This window comes from Harpia harpyja, chromosome 8 (genome assembly GCF_026419915.1).
Source record: "Harpia harpyja isolate bHarHar1 chromosome 8, bHarHar1 primary haplotype, whole genome shotgun sequence".
NCBI classification, from domain to species: Eukaryota; Metazoa; Chordata; class Aves; order Accipitriformes; family Accipitridae; genus Harpia; species Harpia harpyja.
In genome coordinates, this window is record NC_068947.1 from 12,656,086 (window position 1) to 12,677,919 (window position 21,834).

At 41.2% G+C, this 21,834-nt stretch overlaps 2 protein-coding genes across 3 annotated transcripts; one reads left to right on the forward strand and one right to left on the reverse strand.

Annotated features, from left to right (window-relative positions):
- Positions 1-944: 944 nt before the first annotated feature.
- LOC128145242 (CCR4-NOT transcription complex subunit 3-like) lies at positions 945-2,516 on the reverse strand. Its single transcript, XM_052795052.1, has 2 exons — positions 1,775-2,516; positions 945-1,244 (listed from the first exon to the last, which is right to left on the reverse strand). The coding sequence occupies exons 1-2, from the start codon at positions 2,514-2,516 to the stop codon at positions 1,099-1,101; spliced, it is 888 nt and encodes a 295-aa protein (XP_052651012.1). The 3' UTR covers positions 945-1,098.
- ZBTB21 (zinc finger and BTB domain containing 21) lies at positions 1,961-21,803 on the forward strand. 2 transcript variants are annotated; one of them, XR_008236217.1, is made up of 3 exons: positions 1,961-2,050; positions 13,501-18,841; positions 19,925-21,803. XR_008236217.1 is itself a non-coding variant. In XM_052794067.1 (2 exons), exon 2 carries the CDS (start codon positions 13,514-13,516, stop codon positions 16,688-16,690), a length of 3,177 nt encoding a protein of 1,058 aa, XP_052650027.1. In that variant the 5' UTR covers positions 1,961-2,050; positions 13,501-13,513; the 3' UTR covers positions 16,691-21,803. The 2 variants fall into 2 exon arrangements, 1 of the variants encoding a protein (XP_052650027.1); XM_052794067.1 differs by having other exon boundaries at positions 13,501-21,803.
- The last annotated feature ends 31 nt before the right edge of the window (positions 21,804-21,834 follow it).

Here is a 21,834-nt window from a genome sequence, read left to right on the forward strand (position 1 = left end):
ACTACATGGGCTCTGCTCTAATGGCTGCACTTTCACTAGGGAAACTGACAAATTAAAAATACTGATAATAAATATCTGCACAGTAAGACATACTTACACACCTGTGTGTCCACCTTAAAGAACACAATTTTTTCAGCAGGGTAATTCCAGCATAATGCTCTCCATCTGTGTGTGACACAGGCCCTTTTGGAGAAGCGTGGACAAGAAAATCATTATGCAAGACCAGTTTGTTTCTGCTTGACTGAGAAACATCCCAGTACATACGAAAAAAGTCAGCAGGGCCTTGCTGGATTTATGAGCTCAGGTTAGTTTCACAAACGCTTCACTGGCAGCACAGCCAGTGTCACTGCATGAACTGGTTTATGCAAACAGATCCAACTGCTTTCCTAGTTGTCTGTTCCCATTACCACCACAGTAGGCCCTATGGTGCCAGAGCAGTTGTCTGCATACCCACGCAACAAACCTGATCGGGGAACCATTCCAGACGAAACCAAGCAGCTTGCTTGGGTTTTGTGCCGGTTCATCACGCAGCCACATTCATGTCAGGACAGAAGCAGCAGGGGCACAAGTCCATGAACGAAGAAACCCACTCCTTTTACAGGCAGCTTAGCAAGTTTGCAAAACCACCAGAAAAGCCAGCAATGACAAAAAATACATCTGGAGAGAGGAGCTGGACCCGGTGAGGTACATCACATTTTTCTTACATGGGGTCTAGCCCATTTGCAACAAAACCTTGGCAAAAAGGTTTAAATGCAGCACTAAATGCATTACAGAGATTCTAGCAGTTGCTTCTGAGTATTTGTGACTCGAGCGGAATATCTAAAAGCACACTGTTTGAAAACGTGTACATGGATTAGATGTTAATCTCTAGAATTTGAGCTGTCCTTAATGAAAAGATAATGGGCCAGATTAGCTTTCAAAAAAACACAAGAGAAACCTTGTAATTCTGATTTCTGTTTTAATACTTGTATTTTGACACACAAAGCCCTATTCAGGTATTTAATTCAAAGTGGATAACTTCAATGAGAAGCAAGCCTAAAGCAATGATAACGTCCATTATCATTTTTCATATCACATCAAGATGAACGAGTACAGCAGTTACAAAGGGTCGGAGCCAAAATCCACCAGGGCCCGGCCATGTGCCTCCCTGTTAATACCGGGCAACGGTGGACTAGCTTGCGAGGCCGCCACGTGCGTGCCACTAGACACCGAGCTTCTTCGCAAACCGCGCTGCACCTTCCCCCCTACATTTCAGAAAAACATGGGTTAAAAAAAAAAACCAAAAACAAAACCACAACAAAACAGACAGTTAAATTAGGTGACTGCAAATTAACGCTGCCGGCAGAGGGTCGTCCCCCCCCTCCCCTGCCCTCCCCAGACCCCCGCCCGCAGTACGCGGTGCCCAGGCCAGGGAGGGGGTGCGGGTTACCACAGCGGCACCCTACCAAACCCCACCGCCACCGTCACCGGTGACACCGGCCCCACAACGGCGGCAGGGGCCGACGGGGACCTGCCTCTCCGCGTCCGTCCCCCCCAACCGTGTGCCGGCCCGCGCCCCCCTCCCCTCCCCTCCCCCGGGAGCCTCGGCGCCCGCCGCGGCTGCCTCAGTTTCCCTCCCGCGCGCGCCAAGCCGTTAGCGGGCGCGGGGGGGGGGGGGGCGGACGACGTGTCGGAGGACTCCGCCGTTTGGCGCCGTCCCCGCCACGCGGCGCCGGGCGCGGGAAGGCCCCCCTCGCGCTCGCGCTCGCGTGAGGGCTCCCGCCCGCCGCGCTACCTGTGGGGGAGGGGCGGCGGGTGGGGGAACCCCCGTAACCGTCTCCAACCGCTACCCTCCCCGCCGCGGCAGCGCCTCGCCCCCCGCTCCCCCGCCGGCCAATCGGAGCGCTGCGCACGTGACGAGCGTTCCCTTCGATGACCTCATCCCTGGTGTGGGATGACGTCAAATTCAAGATGGATGGAATCACGGCGGTGGCAGCAGCGCGCGCGGGCGAACCGTGAAAGGAGGCGCCGAGGGGGGCAGCAGGGGGGGGCGCGGCCGGCGGCGGAGAGGGTGAGTAACGGCCGCGTCTCGCGCCCGTTTCGGGGGCTGCCCGCGCCGTATGGGTCTCCCCGTGTACAAAGGCGTCTTTTCCTGACGTAACTCTGAGGTGGTTTTTTTTTTTTTTCCCCCACCGAGCGGGGCTGCGGTCCCCGAGCAGCGCACTGCGCCTGCGCCGGTTACGAAACTCGTCTCCCTCGCCTCCGCGCATGCTCCCTTTGCTTGGAGGAAACGGCTGGTGCTCGCTGCGCCGGCACACGCCCGCCACATAGACCTGCCGGCCTGCCTTCTGCGCATGCTCCGCGCCCGCACGCCGCTTCAGCTGTCCCTCGTGCGCCTGTGCCGCGCCCTCCCTCCGCCGCCCCCCCCTTTCCCTCCCCGTGGCCGGAACCCCGCGGAACTGCGCCTGCGCGGCGGCCGGGGCGGGGAGGGGGGCGGGGCGGGCAGCGGCCTGTCGTCGTTCTGCCTCACGGCGCATGCGGAGCGGCGGCGTTGCCGAGCGGGCGGGCGGGGCAGGAGCGGCGCCGCGTGGAGAGCGGAGGGGAGCGGCGCGGGGGCCGCGCGCCCGCCTGCGGCCCCCCCCCTCCCCCCGCTGGGGCTGGGTGGGGTGTCGGGAAGGAGCGCCGGACCGCCCGGCCGCGTGCTCGTGCTCGTGCTCGTGCTCGTGCTCGTGCTCCCACCCACCTGCCCGGCGGGAGGGCGGCGCCGCCGCCTCAGGAGGCGGTTACCCCGCCCCGCCCCGCCGCAACGGCCGCGTGAGGAGCCGGGAAGGAGGGACGGGGCGCCCTGGTGGTACCGGCGCTTCCCCCCCCGGTCTCCACCTGCGTGGCGGCGGGAGCTCTCCGCCGGTAGATCCCGGCTCTGATCTGAACTGTAAAACATGACAGAGGATCCGGGAGGGCTGCGCCTCAGTGCCATAGGTCCTCCCCGGGGTGTCTTGGAGGGAGAGCCGTGCTAGCCTGCAAATTTCAGGGCGGAAAGCAGTCCAGCAAGGTTCCTGCGACTATAAGTACATGCAGGTATTAAAGTGTAGCTTTACTAGTCCAAGCGCTCTTTGGCTATATTATTCATGAGTAAGAAAAAGCACATCTCGTCTAGTGGAAAAATCCTGTGCCAGCCTGTGCTATGCATTTGCAGAAACCTGTGGAAGGTGTCTTACCTGATCTCAGCTGTCGGAGAGAATTTTACCTTAATACGTGTCCAGATTGGATGCGGCTCATGTAAAGTATCAAACGGCAGGAAAACCTAATCTAAGGGAGTTATTATGAGACAGGAAATATTGTCGAATTTCATGGTGTACAGAGTAAGCTCTTAAATGGCACTTGTTTTAAAAGCTCTTCAGTTTTTTTGTTGTTGGACTCACAGTGGAAGTAAGAGGTAGGTAGGCTGTAAGCGTAAGAAGAGATTGCGATGAATTACATAATCGTGCAACTTTTTGTGAATACAGTGAAGATCTTGTAGCTAAGTTATAGTTAGTATTTTTCTCCTTAGATAAATGTTAATATCAAAACAGATTTTTTAAATGTATTTTTGTACAACAAGGCTTTCGCTATTAAATCAGGAGTAGTTAATATGTATTACAGGTAAATCTAGTACTGCTTTATGTTCGTATTGCCTGAACAGTGCCAGTTATAGTGTTCTATTCTGACTTTGCTCAAACCGACAAACAAACTGCTTTGACTAATATTTGCCACCAGGGTTATGCTGATGTTCTTGAAGGGAAGTTTTGAGGAAACTTTAGCAACTTTTTATAAACCTTGTTTGCAAAAAAACCAAATTATGAGGCCGTCTCATGGGTGGAAGGGGATCTGACATTCCTTTCTCTCAGAAATTTTATTACCCACATGCTATACAGTTGTAATCTCATAAGAACATTTGGTTTACTCTACCTGTAGAAAATCCACCCAACCTGACTGGATTGTGAACGTTTAAAGAACTGTCATTCGCATGTTCTCGGTAGGGACTCGCAGGGAGATGTCACAAATTACAGCCTCTGGAGTTTTCAGCTACAACAGTGTGTGCCACACCAGGATTTATCAGGGGTTTCTCAGGCTGTGAGCTCCCCGGAGCCTGCTGGAGCCAAGGTAACCCCTGGGGATCGGAACTGAGAGTGAGTGACCATGCCTCTTGCTCCCAGTGGAGCTCTTGCTCCTCCACTCATTTCAACATTGCCCTGTGATCCAAAACATGATTAAAGTCATAATGAGTTGGGTGCTTTTTTAACGCTTAAGGTAACTTATCCTTTAGTATGTATTAGCACTCTTATTTGATATAAAAGGAGGCAATAGCTTGTAAAAAGTTCCTGAAGTCCTCTTTGTGCTGTACATTTAATGGTACACAAGTATGATAAATGTGAACGTTTGTGCTTTCTTTTCCTACTGTGTAGGTTCCAAGTGGCAGGGTGATAGTCTGTCAGCTGACTCAAATTCAACACACCTCTCAGACTGAGAACCCTCCAGATCACTAGAAGCTTGGTATCACTAAGAGATTGGGGTTTGTGAGCTCGTGTTTTTTGTGTGTTGATGTGAGAGAATACTGATACACAGAGAATTAAATAGTTGGTGCTCTGATCACCTTCGTAGTAATGGCTGACTATGCTTTCCTTAAAATTACTTGGAAGCATGCCAACATTTGGGTTTAAAAGGACAACTTTACAGAAAGCCGCGAGCTTTCATACTGTATTGAAGTTGTTTCTTTTTGAACTTCAGTAGCTGTGAAGCAGTTCCTGTAAAAAACATCAAGTAATTTCCCATTATAGTTTTCAAGGTTTTGAAAGCAGTTTTATCTGCAAAACTGATAACTACGGTCTATAAACAATTGTAGACTTACAGGGTAGAGGAAGGAGGAGCTGGGGAGAGGAAGTTGGGCTGTAACCACCATATGGTTTGTACTGCACTGGGAGGTGCTATACTGTGAGTCACACACTACAGTTGCAGCTATTTCCAGCTCTCATTAAAAGAAACTCTCAACTTTAGAGCAAGTGAGCTGCTTCATAATGAACTCTGCTGCATTAATGATCTGAGATCCTCAGAAAGGAAGAAAAAATCTTCAGAGGCAGCAAAATCATTTGTTGCAAGTGGAAAGACTGCAATATGCCCTGCTTTAAAAATAGATATTCTGTGCAGAGGGAGTTGCTTTCCCCAAATATTTATTGTGTAGATTTTAATATTAGTCTATGTACTGTAATCTTTTTTCCAATTTTTTCCTTAATGATAGTGTTTAAGACAGCAGTTCTCTTATATTTTCTTTCATTCAGCAGTGCAATAAAAAAAAAAATCATCTGTTGTCTTTGCTTATTGGCTACTTCATGTATTATGTTGTTCTAGAATAGTCAGGCATATTTTATGAACAAGAAAAAGTGTTGAACAACTCTTCTACCTTCCTAAACTCATTTTACCACCACCCCTACCACCATCAGTTCAGCAGTCTTGCAGCCCATCAAAAATAAGAAAGTTTTAAAATCAGCTAGTCCTGATTGTTGAGTGAGTTTTCCCTCTGAGATTTAGTAAAACACCGCATCTTTGTTGTGCAAAATCTTTCCATACAATCTGTGATGAAAAGGCATGAAAAACCCTTTGGCCAAATAATTTCAAAAAAATGTTCTGAAACTTGTCCTTTCATAGTAATTTGTATAAAATTAAATTGCATTGTTCAGGAAGGAAGAAATATTTTCCCCTTTTTTGTCTTGGAGCATTAATCTCCTTATCTGTGGTTTATCCTACATCAGCACTTAACAGTGTCAGTAATCTTTAGGTTGCAATTCATTCTCAGTAATCTCTTTGATAAATTGTGGTTAGAGCAGGGACAGTTCTTACACGAGGGACAGTGAGTGTCCCTGCTACCCCCTCACTCCCCATCCCTCTGACTTGCTCATGTCCCGCCAGCACTGTGTGGCTCGTGCCTGGGCCAGCACCAGGCCTGACACCACAATACACTGGAACTAGGAGTGTACCAGTAGTCCCAGTAGGGTGGGTGCCCACCAGCAAAAAACATTAGAGCTGCTCTGGGGTGAACTATTTGACATTCTGGTCTGAATACATTCATGAGTATCTTCAGATAATTTTTCAAAAACAGTGTACTGGTACAGTAGATACACCTCACAAAAATCCTTTTAAAGTGAATTAAGAAACATGGAAGGAAAAGCAGCAGAATTACAGTGATTTCTAATCACTGTTTGCCACAACTTAATCTACCTGTCACAACCAAAAGGAATTAGTTTATTTTGTGCTAGGACATAACTCTTGAGTACAGTCCTTAAGCTATTGAGGTCAATGGCCAAATTCCCTGGAAGTTCAGTAAGAATAGGACCAGCTCCTTTCTCATAAATACTTCTGAGGAATAAAGAAAAAATACATAGTGTTTTTGTTCTTTTTTAGAAGTATGAGAGACGTCGCCTACCTCCAAATACACATGGACTTTGAGTAAGCTGAAAATCTTCCACGTGCTCTTCATGACCTTGTAAATCTCTTATGTAAAACTCATGTAAAATTGCTGTTGTCTTTGCCCTTTTACAGTATCCTGTATTGTCTTCCCAGTATCTTGGCCATGATTAACAATGGCTGAATGGAGACGGTGGCTGAATGGCATTTTCTTTGAATACTTCAGTGGGTGGAGGATACCTGTGTTCCCTGAATCATAAGTGTCTCACTTGGCAATTTTTTAGGCTCAGCTTTTATTTTAGTTCTGCATGTTTCAGATTAAGTGCATGACTTTTTCTCCCATCTCTTGTTTTCTTACAGAAACCTCAGTGTAAACACAATCCTGTTCATAGAAAAGTACCTTATATGGGTATAAGTGGCTTGTCTTCCCATCTAAAATATATTATGCCTGTGAAAAGCACCTTTATATTAATAGAAATATGCTCACATTTGGGCTTTGTCATTTTCACTATACCAGCAAAATGAAAAGCAGTATGTAGACAAGATTTTATTGTGAATTGGGCCAGTTAAACAAAGAAAGAGTGGCTCATCTAGTAAAGCAGATGACTGAATATTATTCTATTTGGTAAGTATATCTCAGCATTACCAATAAAATAATAAAGTCAACCTGTAGAAAGAGTGCAAGTGTACACATTTGGTGTGTGTCTCCCCTTCTTCAAATTCTTGATTTCGTGCATCTCTTACCAAAAAATCATACAAAATATTTCCGGGGATGAGGTTTTTGTAGCTGTTTAAATTGTATGGCCATCAAGCCTTTCGGTCATGTCCCATCAGAGAGTTTAATGGCAATGTTACAAAACTCAAGAGACTGAAAACTGAAGAACTCCTTAGGGAAAGGTATTTTTAAAATTTCTAGTCTCTTGATTTAGTTTACAGGAATTTGGATAATGAGTTATACACCTTTCAGTCAAGGCATTGAGGCCAGGACAAATATTTTGTCAAACCGAGCTTGGTTCATCTTCATGAACTCTCAAGAATCAGAAAAGCTCACAGCCAGCGCACATTCCTGCCCTTTCTCCGTTAGATCCAGGAGTTGTGCAATCCCGTGGTCAGCTGGATCAGTTTACTGATCTGACAGCAAGCTAGTCCTTCCTTGGTGGGGGAGGAGACACGGACTGCTCCTTGCATGAGCAATCCCTAGTTAGATTGGACTCAGAGTAAGATGAAATTGCACCCTTAGCTGCTGCTTGTTTGTAAACAAGAATGAGATTGACAAGTGGAGCTTTGTGGTGTTGCTCTGACATTTTGTAGTTTGCTGCAAGTCGGGAGGAGCTATTTTGAGTGTCAATTGGTGAAACTATGGGTATGACCTGAATGTGGGAAGTAGCTTCTAATTTCTAAGAGAATTTCTAGTCTGTATCAGGATAACTTAATTATTTTTCTCTAGTGGAGGGCAAAATAGAGAGACTGCACAATATTATGGAATTTCTTCTTTTCCTCCCTAAATTTCTGCTTCTGTATGTGTGGAGGATAAATAGTTGGAAATTAATACATCAATTTCACACACTAGTAAATATATTCTTTATCTGATTTTATGCCTGTCTTCAGACTAGTGAGTCTCTCCTTGCTGCTGACCTATTGGAAATGAAAAACATTTGTCTTCATGGAGAAAGTTTGCAGTATTGTCTGCAGTGGAGAACAGCAGTAGCAGTTGAAATCTCGTTTCGTTAAATCGAGGAAGACAGAACCCCCGAACTTGCAGCAAGAGATCACTCAAATACTTAGTTAGAAAAAGATTATAGAAGTGCAAACAATCTTGCTTTGCAGGTTTGGAGCTTTTACATACAGCTTTGGGGGGGGGGGGTGTAAATATATATGGACTGTAAGAGAGTATCTGTATTGCAAAGGCTATTGATGGGAGAAGAGGCATTCGATAAAATGTTGTCAAATTCAAATAATAAAATCCAGCATAGGATCCTTGAGTAGAAGTTTAAGCAGTGTAGGTTTCTTTTGCATCTGGACTCCTGATGGGTAATGGGACTTTTTTCCCCCCTTGTGTCTGAAACAGCACATGAATTATCAGAGCCATCAAATCCTCTGCAAAGCACTCGCAACTGAGTGCAACATTCCTGCATTTACCTGGGAATACCCTGGGAAGTCACTTGAATTTCTTGGCTGAGTCTTATAATCCATGTTTCTTTGGGTTTTTTAGTGGGTTTGCCCTCACCACAATTCTTATGTATATTTTCCCTGTTGAAACCCCCTGTTCGGTCTCCCTTGTTGCCTGTCTCTGTGTTTCGTCCTCCTTCCTTGTATTCTCTGCTTCCAACTGCAGTTTCTCACAGCCCTGGCACCGCCTTGCTGCAACATTGCTTCTCATTAGGTGTTTCAGAACATTGTCTTTCCCACCACCACCCCCAACATGCTATTAGTATAGCTTTTAGCTGACAGCAGGCAACATCAACATCTTCTTTTAGTTGCTTGTGTATTTGCAAGTTATGCTGAAATTGTTCACACAAATATCTGCCTGATTCTATTTGTAAAGTTTCAGCATCGGTGACTTTGTTGTTTCTGAAGGTGAAGTTTCAGGTGGGCAAAGCTGATTGAACAACTTGCTGACAAAGAATGGGTAGTTTCATGGCTTCTCTTGCTGCAACTCTGATGCTCATCTGACCTCTCAGTGAGCTGATTAAGCTCCTAACCTATAAAAATAGCAAACATATAAAAAGATGGATTGATTTTGTTTGTTTTCTGCTTCATTTGAAGGAGCTGAATCAACTTACTGGGGGATGAAATGAGCAGCAGAGCCAGTGAAAGGAAGAGGAGGGTACCACAGGGCTGGGAGGAGGAGATGTCAGAGTAAGGGACAGAGGAAAGGAAGGGGAACTACCACTTCAAAGGCAGGTAGCTGTTGAAGATCAATAAACTGCTGGGCCAAAGATTAAACTTTTTCACCCTTTCCTTGTGAAGAGCTTTCCCAGGTAGAGATTTCCTTTTTGTAGAAAGTAATTTTGAAATAGTAGAGGAGTCTTTTTCTATCCTTGTTCAAAAAATAAAATAAAATAAATCTTGTACCAAATATGGTACTTAGGTTTCTGAAGTCTAGTTTGCTGAGATCAGTGGAGGGCTTGAAGTTTGACACTAAAATCTCTTCTTTGCCTCCTGAAGGAAGGCTGCAGGTGCTTCTGCTGCACTTGCCCTTCCTGGGTCTGGAGTCTTGCTGTCACTGTTCCTCCTGAGGACCAGCAGCTGCTATAGCATGTGGCACCTGAACATGGACAATGGGAGATTTTCTGATATGCTCCTACTGTTTCCTTGATGTCACCTGAACATCAGGGAAGAAAAGACAAAAGAGCTTTGTTTCCAGTCAGTAGTGAAGATGGCTGGAAAAATGGTTGGAGGGAATAGAAGCAGATGATCTGCAGGAAAGAGCTTAGATAGTTAATGGCAAAATAATCTTCAGCTGAGGAAGTATGAGTCCTCAAACACCTGGAATCAAATCTAGTATTACAAGAGACTGCCATAATTCTGTTATCTACACAATAGCTAGGCACACCTTTTGTGTCAGGGCTGAGCGCAGTCAGCCAAGCATTGGCTTTGATGACAAGCTGTTGCATAGTCCTATAGCTGCTCTGCTGCCACCGTTTGCTGCCTCTTCAGTTATGCCAATGCAACTGTTTTTGAGATTGTGGTTTAATATAAAAATTGACCAGCATTTGAAAAGAAATAATTGTTTTTTATTTATTGTCTGATCTGCTGTGTAATACAGGCCTGCAAATATTTGTACTGGCACAGCTGAAGGAGGAGTGAACTGCAGTGTGCAGATAAGATGAACAGAAGAGAGCAGGAATGTCTTGGAAAAGTGTTTATGTAGTGAAATTTTAATACATTGTACATTTACTTTGGTAATCTTTGGCGGTTTTTTACATCTAAGTATTTCAGGCTTTCAGATGATCTGTGTAAATGTCTTCAAATGATTCTGCAAACCAGTTCTGGTTTTGTTTCTTAACGTATCATAGCTTGTTTTATTTCTGACTGTTGTGTTTAAAGGCTATTAAGCTGAAAGTCAAGCACTTGAATTAGGAAATACCAGGATTAAAGCTGCCTTTGCAGGATTAATTTGGTCCCTTGCCATTTGTGTACATTGCAGCCTTGGTTACTGTTAAAGTGACAGAGTTATATTGCACCAAAGAACTCTGCCTCCTTCACTGCACAGAAGAGACTGTGCTTTGAGACTGAAAGGGAAGATTGTAGTGGGACGCTTATCTCTGTCTTGTTTAATGTAATAAATTGAAGGTGTTCTACGAATAAAAAAGGAGAATGGAAAGAAGGATGGGTGACACTTGGATTCTGCTTCCGGTGTCTGGATTTTTACACCCTTCTCTACTAATAGAATTACTGTGCTACAATGGACAAAGGAACACATAGTAATTACATGGTGTTTATTCTGCAATATCTTACACAAAGCACAAGGCCTGGGTAAAGCAGATTAAAATGAAAGACTTGAAAATATTTCAAAACATTTGACTAATATACTCCTTTCCCACTGTGTCCTTGAAGTATGGGTTCTGCAGCAACATCTGTTGGGTGTCTCTACAATACTGGTTTAGTTCAAGTTTCCTTCCTAAGCCCACTGTTGATCTGTTACCTCCATATACCATGCTGCAACTTGCATCCCAGATGAATCACTTGAGTTTGCAAACTCAGTTTGTTTCAGATGAAGCTAAAGGAAAAGATGCATTCCTGGAACACTTGTTCTAATAACAGTCCAAGTGTTAATGAGTGCTCAGACCATGAGACTGGATTAGAGCCAGTCATACTCCACCACTTTAAACTGCAGTGGCATTCACAAAGGAGATGGGTAGTGCACACTCCCCCAGACAGTACTTTTGAGCAAAACATAGAAACCAAACCAAAACAGGTTGGTTTCTCAAATTCATAGTAGCTTGACTGCTCTGCTCTTTTTAGATGGAGATGTGGGGGGATGATGCATTATAACTATCTGAGGTGAGTTAAGGATAAATTAGTGTATATGAAACAACACTGCAAGACACTGAAACACTCAGTAAAGACAGATCTGGTGAGGAAACAGAATTCTTCTTTTGCTATTGTCGTGACACTATTAACTCATTCCGTATTTTCAGATGCAGAAGTGGTAGCTGAGTCCTATGATATGATCAATGCCTTGAGACACTTTATGCAGCACCCTTTAAGGCATTTCTCAATCATACCAATTTAGACTTTGATCACTTATTTATATCCATTAGTTGTAAGATTTACCACCCTCATTTATTAATCATGGGGTTACAGCTTCTTAATAGTGTTATTTATTTTGATAAACTTTTCAGTTTTGCTTGTAAGCTGATGAATAGTGAAACCTTTTTGTTGTAATAGCATACATCAGGTAGAAGTTACAAACTGTCCTGGGTTTGGCTGGGATAGAGTTCATTTTCACGAGAAGCTGCAAGGGGACACAGCCAGGATAGCTGACCTGAACTAGCTGAGGGGATATTCGATACCATATGACATCATGCTCAGTATATAAATTGGGGGAGCCAGCTGGGGGGGGAGGGATCACAGCTCAGTAACAGGCTGGGCATTGGGTTCTGGGTGGTGAGCAATTGCATTGTGCATCACTCGCTTCGTATATTCTTTTATTAGTATATTGTTATTATTATTTCTTCTCTCCTTGTGTTGTCCTATTAAACTGTCGTTACCTCAACCCACGAGTTTTTAATGTTTTCTACTGATTCTCCTCCCCATCCCACCGGGGGCAGGGAGCAGCGAGCAAGCACCGTTGTGGTGCTTAGTTACTGGCTGGGCCTAAACCATGATATAAACTAAAAAGTAGTTTCTCAAATCAGCTGTAAAAAGAAGAGAATTGCTTTTAACAGACACATCATTGACTTGTTTTACTATCACGATGGAGGAAGGTAGTGTAAAATTCTTACAGGTTAACTTGAACAGAATTGTAAAAGTGTCCATGAAAAAAAAGCAAATTGGATATTGCTGATTTCTCCCTGTGTGTGCATGTGCACAGATACATAAATTTCAATTCATGCCACAGAAGTTCTTTGTTTAAACTAACTTAAAACCTGATTCTTTTCTTTTGTTAAGATCTAATCAGGAGCAGTCTATTGAGTTATTGAGCCATCCTGCAGTACAGAGTGGGCTGTGTTTTGAAGCATGGAGATTTCTGCACTGCAGTTTAATTTGTCCTTATTGTATTCTTGGATGCATTCATGGGTAACTTCCTCAAGTATATGGCCTGTGGGCATAAAGTGCTCTTATGCTAATGAAGAAAATGGGGAGTTCAGTTCTCTGATTGCTTTTAAGCTAGAACAAAGCAATGCAGGGATACTTCAATTACAGTTGCGACGTTTCCAAGAAACCAGATCCTGTCAGTGCAGTTGTAAGTGACACATATTTGATAGCTAGAAGTATATATTAACAACACTTACTAAGCATAAGCAAACATGATGAATTAATCTAGATTACAGACAATAATCCTGCTTCCTCCTTCCTTCCCAGTATTAATGCCCTTTCCATCGTCCTATTAAAAATGACAACAAAACCCCATTAATTTGTTTAGTCAGCAGGAGACTGTCAGGGTTGCTTAGCCTCAGAAAGGTGACTTGGCATAACTAAGCTTTAGATATCTGATGCAAGAGTTTATCAATGCAGTTGTCAAGGTAGATCTTCATAAAGCTAAAGCTGAGAACAAGATGATCAAGAGTGAATTGATTGAACTGTTCCTTCACGCAGACAGGTGTATTACAGGAAGAGAGCACTGCCCCCCCCCGAGTTAGTTAGGTGTAATAAATATTCTTGGTGTAAGATCAGCAATTAACAGTGTATTTGAAAATGGGCATGAGCTGGTTCTTCTTGTGCCTGGGCATCTGTTGGCGCCAACAGTGTTGTTTTAATTCCCATACCTTTCCTCCAAATAAGCTGTTTTCTTCAGCACTGTTGATGGTGGTTTAGCCCGTTTATGAAGTACAGAGGGATTAGGTGTGTTTACTTTATCTCTAACAACAGTTCACCTAAGGCAACCTGCAACTATTTTTTGTTGTTCTTTTTCAGAAACATCAGAATCATGGAGGGGCTCTTGCATTACATAAATCCAGCGCATGCCATTTCACTTCTAAGCGCACTGAATGAGGAGCGTCTAAAGGGACAGCTGTGTGATGTTGTTCTTATAGTAGGAGATCAGAAATTTCGAGCTCATAAAAACGTTCTGGCTGCCAGCAGTGAGTACTTCCAGACTCTCTTCACGAATAAGGAGAATGAGTCTCAGTCAGTGTTTCAACTCGACTTCTGTGAGCCAGATGCTTTTGATAATGTGTTAAACTACATTTATTCTTCATCCTTGTTCATTGAGAAAGGCAGTCTTGCAGCTGTGCAAGAACTGGGCTACAGTCTTGGAATATCCTTTCTTACAAACATTGTTTCTAAGAGTCCTCAAGCTCCTTTTCCAGCTTGCCCTGTTAAGAAAATACTGTATCAAGATGAAGATGAAAGTAGTTCTCAGAAGAGAAGTGTCATTGTCTGTCAGAACAGAATTGAAGCACAAGCGAAAAGTATAAATCAAACACAACATGATTTAAGCCATACTTCTAAACCTTCACCCTCTGTTCCTGTCAAAACTAGCGGTAGGCCACAAGTAACAAAACCAACTGAAACCCTTCACAACTTATCACTGACTGAAAGGAGATGGCTGAAAGAAAGCCCTGTGAGCTATACCAAGGTTCATGAAACTTCTGGAACTGTGGAGGATCAGAGCAGAGGTGGTTTAGTGAAAAGGAACACAGTACTGCCTCAAATGCCTTTAGCAGAGAAAGAAATTGCAAGCGATGAACCAGGAAGCAGTGGTCAGCTTTTAAGAGGAAAGGCCGCAGAGATGTCATTAAAAAGACCACGTCCACCAGTCTTATCTCTGCGTGGCGCATCAGAATCTACATTTTTGTTGCGAGAGGCAGGAAAGGGAAATAGTCAAGGTGAAGACAGAAATTTGCTATATTACTCAAAGTTAGGGCTAGTAATCCCATCTAGTGGATCTGGTCCAGAAAACCAAAGTATTGACAGAAGTGGGCCACTTGTAAAAAGTCTCCTTCGAAGGTCACTGTCCATGGACAGCCAGGTTCCTATTTACTCACCTTCTGTTGACCTAAAACCTTCACAGGTATCATCCTCCTCCTCACCGGGAACTAATGATTCCCAGAAGACATTTAATGTTGTATCTCAAAAGTCATCCTTGAAAGAGTCATCAGAGAAGATAGTCATAGATGAAAAACCACAGGTAATACACCCACATCGCCTTAGGTCTTTCAGTGCCTCTCAGTCAACTGATAGGGAGGTTGCTTCCCCTCTCACAGAGGTACGAATAAAAACTGAACCTAGCAGTCCACTTTCAGATCCTGCTGAAATAATAAGAGTTACAGTGGGTGATGCTTCAGCATCGACAAATAAAGACTTTCCTTTTAAAACTGAGGATGATCATAAGGAACCAAGTAGACTTCCAGCAAAAAGGAGATTTCAAGCTGATAGAAGACTACCATTTAAGAAAATGAAGGCAGATGAGCAGGGTTCTCCTGGGTCAGAAGATAACTGTGAGGAGGGCTCAAGCCCTACGCACCTTGATACTGATTTTCCTGATTCTGATGTCAGTAAAGATGAATACAGCGAGATGGAAGAAGCAAGACCAAATAAGAAATTTAAATGCAAGCACTGCCTTAAAATTTTCAGATCAACAGCAGGTCTTCATCGTCATGTTAACATGTATCATAATCCAGAGAAGCCCTATGCTTGTGACATATGCCACAAGAGATTCCACACAAATTTCAAAGTGTGGACGCACTGCCAGACACAACATGGAATTGTGAAGAATCCCTCACCAGCTTCCAGTTCGCATGCTGTTTTGGATGAAAAATTCCAAAGAAAACTGATTGATATAGTGAGAGAGAGAGAAATTAAAAAAGCTCTAATTGTTAAACTAAGACGTGGCAAGCAAGGTTTTCAGGGACAGTCTGCTTCACAAGCACAACAAGTCATCAAAAGGAATTTAAGATCGAGAACCAAAGGAGCCTATATTTGTACCTACTGTGGGAAAGCTTATCGTTTCCTCTCGCAATTTAAACAGCACATAAAAATGCACCCAGGGGAGAAACCAGTTGGAGGGAATAAGGCTCCTAAACAGAAAGATCATATTCATATTGAAACTCCAGTAGAAAACAAAGAGGTTTATCAGTGCCGTCTCTGCAATGCTAAGCTCTCTTCACTTATTGAACAGGGAAATCATGAGCGACTCTGTAGAAATGCTACTGTCTGTCCTTACTGCAGCCTTAGATTTTCTTCTCCAGAGCTGACGCATGAGCATGAAAGCAAGTGTGAATACAAGAAACTTACTTGTCTTGAGTGTATGCGTAGCTTTAAATCATCCTTTAGTATTTGGCGTCATCAAGTTGAAGTTCACAATCAAAACACAATGGCTCCATCAGAGAACTTTTCTTTACCTATCCTGGATCACAATGGAGAAATAACTAGTTCATCAAGATTGCCTCCTCAGTCAGAATCCAATAAAATGAACAATTTTGTTGCTGCAAAGGAAGATGGTGTATTCAGTGATTCGTCAGAACAAATAAATTTTGATTCTGAAGATTCCTCATGCCTACCTGAAGACTTAAGTGTTTCCAAGCAGTTTAAAATTCAGATCAAAGAAGAGCCTGCAGATGATATAGAGGATGAGGTCACTGAAACGAGCAGGGAACCTAAGGAAGTAGTCTCCAACAAAGATGCTGGTTTGTGGCCCTGTGAAAAGTGTGGAAAGATTTTCACTGTACGCAAACAGCTGGAGCGTCACCAAGAGCTCTTATGCTCTGTGAAGCCATTTATTTGTCATGTGTGTAACAAGGCCTTCCGAACCAATTTCCGGCTGTGGAGTCACTTCCAGTCTCATATGTCACAGGCTGCAGAGGAGTCCACAAATAAGGAGCCTGAGATATGTCCACCAGCTAATTCCCCATCACCACCACCCTTACCTCCACCCCCACCCCTCCCCAAAATCCAGCCTTTGGAGCCTGATAGTCCAACAGGCTTGTCTGAAAGCTCCACTACTACTGAAAAATTATTTGTACCACAGGAGTCAGATACACTCTTCTATCATGCTCCACCACTCTCAGCTATCACATTCAAAAGACAATACATGTGTAAACTCTGTCACAGGACTTTCAAGACAGCTTTTAGTCTTTGGAGCCATGAACAGACACACAATTAGCTTTAACAGATACCTTAAAAAGCTGGTTCAGTGGAGGCTGTGTTCAGGATCTCAGATGTATGCCGTATAAACTAGAAATCTAAGAGGATCAAAACAATGACAACAATGATGAAAAATGTGGAATTTGTGATGCTGCTTGGATTTGAAGATTAAGGTAAACTAACTTGGTTATTAGGTAGAAAGCAGAGGAATTTATAATACTGTGGTCTGGAATCTAATAGTAACAGAATAATTTTTATTTCCTTTAACACTGAAATACGATCACATCTGGATTGTATGCATGGATCTTCATCCTGTGATGTTGGCGTGTGCGTGTGTATTATATAAAAAGTTATAAATTAAATGAAAGAGCAACAACAATTTGGATTCTAACTGTGAGTTTATAGTAGTGAAATACTGTAACCAACTTCATTAGTTTTTTTTTTAAAGAAACCAACACACAAGCTCCATATAAATAGTTGCCATGCACTTGCAGTTAGGGAGGAAGTGGATGGAGTGTCTTGCTGTATTGACTTAGGTCTTAGAAACCTTTAGCAATAACAAATAAACCTCAAGTTTGAGTAATCCTGATGTTATTGGATACGAATGTTTGGTATTTTAAGGCAACATAGAATTGTTTTGTTGTTATATGGAACTTGTGCAAATTAAAATAGACTCTAAAGTCAGCAATATTATTACTAAGATTTTATATAAAAAGTAGCAGCAAGCCTGCTTTCAGCCATTTAATTATAAGTTTCTAAGGAAAATTGGGGGAGGGGGTACTTTGCTTTATATAATGTCCCAAAGACTAATTTACTATAGATACTTCGGTAGCTAAAGTCGTTGTATTAACAGCCATCATAATGCAAATGGTACTGTTTATAATATGAACTAAGATTGAATGGATGTCAGACAAGTTTCATAATTTTGTTCCACTATTTGTACAACTGTTTGTATTTCTAACTACAAAGGAATGTATAACTATTAAATCAAAAAAAGAGAGCTCATTAAGGGACGGAAGATGAGTTGTGTTCCTACACACAGTAATAAGCTTGGCCATGAGTACAAAGATATGTTTTAACAAAAACTAAAAATGTAAATATTTATATAGACACCTGTATAAATGAAGAAGTATGTATTTGAAATTTGTATTAAGCATACATATCCAGCTCAAAGCAGAGGAAAAAACATCACACTACAATCACTGCATTTTATGAATACAATGCATAGAGTATTTCTTTCTGCCGCTTTCTATCATATGTGATACTGTGTTGCAATTTTCTAATTTGTTGAAAATCGTGGTAATAATGGGCTGCAGATATTCTGTGTAGTTCCATTATTTTACCTCAAATCACAACTGGAGCATTTAGTGTAAGTAGGATCATAGATATTTACCAGAAGCTATAGTACGGGTCCAAAATTATTCTGTAAGTAAAAGAAATATTTACCCAGAAGTAGGTGGAAAACTAACACTGAAAAATTCTTCTGCTAGAATTTAAACTTAATGGAGTGGTGATGGATTAAAGTGAACATAAATGATGCAAACAGTATTTATGATCCTGACCAACTTTACCCCGTGCAGCTTGGGAGAGGGGGATTGCATTCCACACTACATAGTCAGAGCCCAGTCTGTGTTCGCTGAAAGCAACAGGAGTTTGGTCACCAGTTTCAGGGGGAGCAGGAGCAAGGCTTTAATTCTGTATGTAACCGTGAATTTTTTTTCAGCATCCCAAACTCAAAAGTAAGAAGAATTGCAAGCTGACACCAAGATTTAGCAAAATTAAGCACAAGTGTAACTCCTAAGAATCTGAGGATGGGTACCCTTAGTTAGGCACACATAGGAGTAGATTTTTCTCAGTGAAAGCCCAAGTGTGCCACCATTTTTTTCCAACAGATTTTTTTTTTTAATTATTTTTCCTGTAAGTTAAGTTTAAAAGAACTGGCTCAGGATGGACCCCTGACTTTTTATCATCTACCAAAAAAAATTGCAATGTTAGTTTCAAGCCTCTTCTGTTTAATTTTTTATTAAAATCTAAAATTGTTACTAAACACTTCTAATAGTAATGTGTTGTTCTTTTTTGTCTTCTTTCAGGCAAATTGTAGCTGAATATGATTGCGCTAATTTGTTAGAATATCAGTTAAACTCTTTTGGTGCCATTGCAATAAAACAAGGTACTAGTTTAATAGTGACATTTCTAGTTACTGACTTTTTTATTCCACCTAATAAGACTAAATTTCTTTCTTACCAGAAACAATTTCAAAATAAAATGGTTATTGCACTTAACCTGGTGTAACAAAATCAGAAAAACATAAAGCTTTGCTAAGTGTCCTTTAAATGTGTTTAAGAAACCTGTGCATATAAAATATGAACATGTTTTTGTAAAAATGTTCCTAAGTTTTCGCCAATGATTCCTCTACACAACAGTCTGAAAGTTTATATGTAGCCTTTTAAAAATCAGTGTGCTTTCTAAAGGAAGATGGCAACTAGTTCAGCTATGTCATAGTCATCTAACTTCCAACTGGGATTCTGCTATGTGATATGATGATAAATTCCACACACTTTAAATCAAAAGCTTGTGCAACATCTTTGAAGAAACCTTGACCTTTTTCCTAGTATACTATGTATTATAAAAAAAATCCATAAAATATTTTTGGTCTAAATAGCCTGCTTCTAAGTTTTTCTTTAGTTGTTTTGTTTGGGGGTTTGGTTTTGTTGGTTTTTTTTTTTTAAGTTTTGTTTTTAACTTTGAGCGTGTTTTGTGTTTTTTTTTAATTTGGTTCCTATTGTTTAGTAAAGGAATTCAGGATCTCTGAAGTTTAAATATGAGATGTTTATATAGCAGTTCTGGTTTTCTATTAGCTTTTATACAGTATCTTAAAAAGCCCTTGATAGAAGTGTTTATTTTGGAGGATATGGAATAAATATGCTTCCACTTATATAACTTTAATATATGTTTAAAAGTTAAATTATGGAAAAAATGTTAGTTGCTTGTTTATAAATAAAGGTCTTTTCAAGAGTGTCTAGTTTGGCGACAGCCAAAATAAAAGGCAAATTTATTGATACAAAAGCCTGTCTTCATCATATATTGTTTAATTTTGTAGCTGTGTACTAAAGTGACACAAAGTTAGAGGTCTTGTTAAATATAAAAAGTGTTTTGCTTTTTTTCTTAAAATTTGTGACAGGAATGTGCAGATGTTTTAATATATAGATTAGAATCTTTAATTCTTTTTTTTTCTATTTTTATAATCTGTCAGATAAATCTCAGAGAACTATCTTGCCTCATTGGAAGTACAGTGGAAACTTCTTTTGCATTTAAGAGGAGCAGGGTTGAGTCATGAAATGTATTTTGTTTGGGGACTTTTTTCCTTTCAGGCACTGTGTTGGCAAAGCATCTAAACCTATGGTTAAGTTCCATTAAGATCAGTCTTAATTTTTTTTAAACATGTGCTTAAGTTCGTTGCTAAATTGGGACCATGATCAACCTTGAAAGTGAGCAATGGCAGAAAAATACATACAGATTTTTTTTTAAGTCCTAGAACCAAAAGTTAAAATGTATTTTCCTCTACATAAAAACTGCATATAAAACTAGGGTATAGTTCTGTAGTTTTACAAAAACAAAGGACATGAACTAGTAATAATGCTGTCTCTACTTTTTTTTTTTTTTTTTTGGTAAGGGGGAGTGAAACACCCTGTGACAGTTAATAGAGCAAATAACCTGCTGAAGCAGTGGGTGACACTAGAGTTTGTCTTGCGTATTTCAGAATGGAGATGTAGCCTTATCCCTGAACCAAAACACAGCTGTAAGAGACTTGTTCCTGCATTTCCTATTTAAGCAGGCCTTCTAGTGACATCCAGCAGGTTTTTTGTCTGATGTTGTTTGTTTTCCCCCAAGTAGGACATGCGGGTTTGGTCTGAAGCTACATGTGCTCTGTTTTTGTTCCAAGCTTCCAGTGATAAAACTAGAAGTTCCTCACATGGGATAAGGACAGACTATGCCTAACTTCTTGGCACTAACAGTGAGGGTGCAAGTATCTGGCATGAGCCTGTAATCTGGCATGTGCCTATACTGTTCAATAAAATTGTTTACATTTTCCTACCAGAAGATTTAGATAAAAATCAAAGCAAGCTTAGGGTTTTGGGTTTTGGGTTTTTTTTTAATGTTGCTGTTAATGAATCAGTGTTAAAATCTTTTTTTGTTGTTGTTGAACACAGCCTGATAGTATTTTTTAATGTCATTGATTCTTGTTTATTTAAAATGACTTGTGAAAAACTGTACTATAACTGTTGTACATGAAGGGACACTATCAAGAGAAAAGTTGTGTACAGTAAATGTACTTATCTGTATTAAGAATACTTGATATTCATAAAATCAAAGAATTTAAAAACATGAATTGAGTCATAACGCTTGAGCTGCTTGGGCATGTTAAAGCCTATTAAGGGCATCCTCAATTGTTGCAAGGATGTCTGAAAAATATATCTGAATTCTGTGGGTTGAGCTTTTTTTTCATGTTGCTTTTTCTCTCACTATTCCAGAATAAAGGACTCAATCCATTTTTCCTTCTCCAGTTTCTCAGTGATACACATTACCTTTTAAAAACACAAGCTTCCCACTACTGCAGCAGCATCTTTAATTAAATTATGTACCTAAAACCAGAACAAACTATATTTTGCAATGTAACATGCAAAATACATACAAAGTACACATTTTAAGGATTATTCTTGACAGTGTCCCTTTTTAAAAAGCAGGAAAATGGGAACACTTTTAGTGCTTGGGTACAGGGGAATAGTTTCCTACAGTTTCTAGAAATAGGAATTATCCAATATATTTGCTATAGAATTTTCCAATTAGTTACACAAAATCACTTGTCATTTTAAAGGATTATAGAGATAAGACAAAAGAAGCTGGTTTTATAATCCTGTATACCTTATAGTCATTCTATATCAGTTCAATACGCCAGGATGGGTTTTTACTTTTTTTAGGACTGAGACTTAATAGCTTAGGGTAACTTTTTCTTTAATGTAATGTAAATCCATTGCTGCTTTGTACAACTTTTTCTACTGTGTGTTTTCTTTACTTAGATCTTAACTAAGAAATGTTGGCGTCTAATAAACTTACACTTTGTTTCTTTTGAATTATTGTGTCTTATACTGGAATCTCTTGGCA